We start from the raw sequence: 5,412 nt of genomic DNA, 5'->3' as shown, positions 1-5,412 counted from the left end.
AGCCTGGCTATATGAATATTAGTGAGCTCTACCTAGTCCTGGTAAACTAGGCAATCTGATTTGGGATTTTGACTGTGTGTGGGCAGAAAGGGAGATAACAAAAACTTTGGGGCAAGGGCAGAATGAGGTTACCCATCCTGTCATTCACGGAAAGAGGACATTTTATCTGGCAGGGTGAGCAGCCAAAGGCATGTTCAAATATGTTTTTAATATAAGAAACTGCTACATGTATTACAATAGTACTGTCAATAAACGGTAGGGTAGAATGGGGGTTGGGAATGAAGAGATTACAAGCAAATGCAATTGTCTCAATAAAGAGGAAGCAGGCACAGCTAGACTGGCTTCTGGACTAGAAGGAACAAGGTGGAAGTGGTGGCAGAAGACATCTTTTACTTTTTATTGATAGCCTACTATGGACCAGGCATGGTGCTGGAGATTGCCATGGTTCCTGCTTTCCAGCTATTTGCAGTCCACTAGAGGAAGTAAGTGCATCATGCTAGGGGAGCACTGAGGAGGCCTCTGCATCCTTAGAAGGAGCCTTTAGGGGTCAAGGAACTCTCCCTTTTCACCTTTTAGGGAAAGCAAGTGAGGACTGCAGTACCACCTGGAGTTTTAAGGGAGGGGAAAAGGTGTGGAGGGGAAAAGGGAGACTGGGGCCTGTGTGTTGAGGCCAAAGGGGTAAGGCAGCGGTCCCAAACCTTTTTGGCACCAGGGACTGGTTTCGTGGAAGACAGTTTTTCCGTAGACGGGGGTAGGGTGGGGGGAGGGGGGATGGTTTCGGGATGATTCAAGCGCATTACGTTTATTGTGCACTTTATTTCTATTATTATTACATTGTAATAAATAATGAAATAATTATACAGCTCACCATAATGCAGAATCAGTGGGAGCCCTGAGCTTGTTTTCACTTGCCGCTCACTGATAGGGTTTTGATATGAGTCTGCAAGCAATCGATTTATTATGGTCTCTGTGCAGTCAAACCTCTCTGCTAATGATAATCTGTATTTGCAGACGCTCCCCAGAGCTAGCATCGCTGCCTCAGCTCTACCTCAGATCATCAGGCATTAGATTCTCAACTTGGGTCTCTCGCACGTGCAGTTCACAGTAGGGTTTGCGCTCCTATGAGAATCTAATGCCGCCACTGATCTAACAGGAGGCGGAGCTCAGGCAGTAATGCCAGCGATGGGGAGCGGCTGTAAATACAGATGAAGCTTCGCTCGCTTGCCCGCTGCTCACCTCCTGCTGTGCGACCCGGTTCCTAAGAGGCCATGGGCCGGTACCGGTCCATGGCCTGGGGCTTCCGGACCCCCGGGGTAGGGGAAGAGTGACTAAGATGGCTATCAGGTAATCAAAAGGAAAGTAAATATAGGAAAAGCAGGTATTGCAAGAAAGAAAAGTTGGCTCTTATTGTCAAGAGGTGATAGGTTGGCCTGCTTCTGAGGTGGCAGCTTTGTCATGGCCCATTGCAAACAGTCAAGGGGCTCCACATCCTGGGTGCAGACAAGCCAGTACTGAAGCTGCTGAGATGCAGGGAACCATGGTATGGGAGTGCTACACAGCAGCTAAATAGAGTAGAATGGAGATGGAAGGAAGAAGCTTAAGCTTTTCAAATTAAGCTCGGAAGAACTAAACGTGTTAGTCTGGAATAGCAGGAGGCATGGATGAAGTGTTGAACAAACAGAGCAAATGCTCATTTCAATTTCTAGAGCTCTGAGGGACATCTGGTAAACCAAAGCTGCCTCAGCTCCAGTGTTTGAGTGGGATGGTGGTAGGGTGTATGACCCAGGCTTGACAGGGATTTAAGAAAAAGGTTTCTGGACCTTTCATCCCATTTGTTTGCAAAGAGTACTATTAGCATGTAGACTAAGAGTCTTCTCTATCAACTTAGCAGAAGTGCCTATAGTTAAGGGATAGAGGCAGTGATGGGTGAAGGGAGGATGATAAGCCAGAGGCCATATCTTTAAAGTTTTCCAAGTTCATGCTGGGGAAAAGAGAATTATCTTCCATGCTCAACTTGAACTGTCTGAGGACCAGCTCAAGAGTTTTCTTGAGGAAGGAAAGCAGGATGCCTTCAGAAGGGATGACTTATGAGTGCAATCTAGGCAGTTTGGTCTTAGACCCTGAGGTAGCCCTGGTCCTAAAGGCAGTATCAGCTGCAGCAGAAAGAAGAGGAAACACAAGGGGTCAGAGAAGCTTTGGCCCACTCTTTTACAAGACATTGGATTTCAGAGAGGGGAGGCTGCTTGCCCAGGGTCCTACAGTGGGTTTAGCAGTAGCTTTCCACCATCAAGCTGCTTTCACTGAAAAAGGGTGAAGGCAAAAGAAAACAAACGGGCAAAACTAAGGAAAAGGTACATTCTTAGGCTTCTACAAATAAGGACAACCATGACCATCTTGGGAGCCCTTTTATATTGGTGTTCACTGGGGTCTTTTATGCCTGCATATGTAAAACTAGGTCGATCTGTTTTGAAGGTACCCAGTAATTCTCACTAATATGTCCATCATTTAGAGTTGTGCTCTCCAATACAGTGGCCAAGTGTCATATGTGACTAATTACAATAAACAGTCAATTCCTCAGTCATACTAGAGATACATCCGTAAGTAATCAATGGCCAATGTGGTTAGTATCTGTTGGATCAAACAGGGCAGCTATACATAGAACATTTCTATCTCAGGCCTATTGGACGGTACTGATCTAGACATAAGACCTGGTTTGTAGTAGCTGCTTTATAAGTTGACCCTTAAACAATGTGGGGGTTGGGGTGCCAACTCCCCTGTGCAGTTGAGAATCTGCATATAACTTTTAGCTGGCCTTCCTCATCTGTGGTTCTGCATCCATGGGCTCATCCAGCAATTGATCATGTAGTACTGTAGAATTTATTATTTAAAAAAATCTGTATATAGGTGGACCCATGCAGCTCAAACATATTATTCAGGGTCAACAGTAAATAGTTGTTGGATGAATGGTCCTCTGGACTGTCTGCCATTGCTAGTAAGAGTTTTGGTTTCCACTCTTGCCTTTCTCCTTTCTGGCCAACATAGCCAAGAAAGTTGCAGGAACCCAGATTGGAGTCTCTAGGTCCACACAGCAGAGGATGTGATCTTAAGGCTCTGGAGAAGGCAAGATGAGGTATCTTGAGATGAGATTCACCCTGAGTTGGCTTGCCTGCCCTCTAGCTGCAACCAGACGTAACAACCACTGGAGCAGGTGGCTGGGGAGATGGGGCACGCTGTGCCACTTGGAGGCACATCGACTTTCCAAACTTCAAGCTTTGCCACTCAGAGCATGAGGGAGCCACACCCCATCTTTAACTGATCCAGAGTCAACTTTTTACCACAGGAGGAGGTGAGTGGGTGAAGGGAACTCGAGGGGAAAATGGAAAGAGAGATGTGCTGAGGCAGTTCTTCCCAAGGGTCAGTTATGGGAGGCTCACGTGAAGGGAGATAATCTATGTTGGAGGGTAAGTAGCCCTCATGGGCAGGAAGGTAGTCCACTGGGAGGACTGTCGAGGGGCTGGCTGGGTTTCCCGGTGTTGAGTCGGGGCCCTTGCTCCCCAGCACCTTGTACAGATCCACCCCTTGTCCTGTTTCTGCTGTGAGAGCTCTCGGAGGTGGGGGGCTCGAAGCACTGTATCCTGTGTCTTCCTCAGAGGTATAGTGACCTTGGACTCCTTGTCCCTTTTCTGGCCAGTTGGGGTGATGGGAACGTCTGAAGGCTGGGGTCACTTGGTGAAGGACTTTGTTGATGACCAGGATCTCAGGTTCCTCGGGAGTGGGCCAGTCTGTCAGGAGCCTATCCAAGGCCAGCTGCGTCTCCTCCTGAAAAAGGGGAGGAAGAAACTCATGTGGCTATGTTGAGTAAGTAGCCATGACGACCGACTTCTCCAGGGTTCCAAAAGGCCTGGCAGCCTGCACTGCCTAGTCAGCTCGAGGTGGAACACTGTGGGCCTTTACTTTGTGAGGTAAGAGAAGCAGTTAACATTGCTGGGGAGGCAGACAGGCAGGAGCCGTGGACTCCTCTCAACCCCAGCCAGTGAGCGATTCGCTATCCTGCTCAACCTTCAACTAGACTTGTTTCTGGTGAGTCAAACTGCACCAGCTGCTTTTCCTCTAGCAGAGAGGGTATGAGGGTGTGCAAAGGAAGGGCTGAGCTTGCATCTGTCTGGGGATGAGGCACAGAAGAATTTAAAAGGGTCACACTAGGGCTGAATCCTGAGAGATGTATAGTATTTTCCAGGTAAGGAGGTGGTGGGCAAGGAGAATTGGTCTATTCTGGAACCTGCTAGTTCTTTCTTAGGACAGACACACTGAGGCTTCAGAAATAGAAGGAGGTCACATGTTGAAGGGACTTTTATGGGATGCTAAAGAGTTTGGGCTTTGATACAACTACTGAAGGTTTTTTGTCAGGGTAATATCCTTGTCAGTTATGCTCATAAGAAAGAACCCTCTGGAATAACTTTTTTGGAAATGATGTTCATCCTTTCTTCCCTACAGCTAATTTCAGTTGGTACTTTTCTTGCTTTGTCTTTCTGGACATCTAATTGGTTACCAGCTCTTCAGTGTCATATCTTTCCTTTCCAAACTTATTACTGATTCCTGAGTCAAGTTCAAGCACTTTATTAACATTTCTTTTTACAGGCTTTATTGGGCTCTCTTTACGTCCTTGAAACTATGTTTTATGCTGACTGCTTGATCTTTCTGAAGCAGATCTCCAAAGCCTGCTTTCATGAAGCCCCTAGTGACTGTTCCCTCCACCTGATTCCTACAACAGCAAAGAAGCCACCTGTTAGGTTCTTAGCACAAGAAGCTTTATGCTGTCACTTTTTTTTTTTTTTTTAACATGTCTGTAAGCTATCTGCAAGTAGGGACCATGCCTTAAGGGAGGAGGAGAATAACAAAAAATAGCATTAGGACAGGGCAAACCCTGAGGACTAGTCCCAACTCGGAGACTCTACGGCTTGGGAAAACTCAGTCTACCTGTCTGGACTTTGGATCCCTCATCTGTCGGATGCCAAGTTGTGCAAGAATGGTTTGGTTTGGACTGGCCTCTGATGTCCCCACCCTTGCCTTGAGCATGGCAGTTGTCCCCAAAGTGAATGACGATGCTGTCTTAGGGTAGACTTCTGCAAAGGGCGCTGAGCAGCCAGAGGGTACGTGTGTACTTTTCTTTTGGGAGCCTGCTTTTTCCCTATCGCTATGCAAACTGGCCCTGGCACATTGGTCTGGCTTGGAACGTGACTGGCAGCGGCCAAAGTGCTGAGACCACTGCTATGGAAGAGATCTCACTGGATGAGGATCACGTTGTTTTCACAGTGCGAGGCTCTGCCTTCTTGAAAGCTCTGGCAGTATCAATAGAGGCTGTTCCTCAGAGCTTTTACAAAGCAGCCCCCCTGGCTGACAAGTCCTGGGGCA

At 47.4% G+C, this 5,412-nt stretch overlaps 1 protein-coding gene across 1 annotated transcript in view; it reads right to left on the bottom strand.

Annotated features, from left to right (window-relative positions):
* Positions 1-932: 932 nt before the first annotated feature.
* IL12RB2 (interleukin 12 receptor subunit beta 2) overlaps positions 933-5,412 on the bottom strand; it is a 78,836-nt gene continuing 74,356 nt past the window's right edge. Inside the window, exon 16 of the mRNA XM_079924835.1 lies at positions 933-3,819. Within this exon, the coding sequence (XP_079780961.1) occupies positions 3,280-3,819 (540 nt within the window). The 3' untranslated portion in view covers positions 933-3,279. The remainder of the gene's footprint in view (positions 3,820-5,412) is intronic.

Source organism: Stenella coeruleoalba (genome assembly GCF_951394435.1).
Source record: "Stenella coeruleoalba genome assembly, chromosome: 1".
In the NCBI taxonomy this organism is placed as follows: Eukaryota; Metazoa; Chordata; class Mammalia; order Artiodactyla; family Delphinidae; genus Stenella; species Stenella coeruleoalba.
The sequence above is the reverse complement of the archived record's forward strand: the minus strand, read 5'-3'. Positions and strand labels throughout refer to the sequence as shown.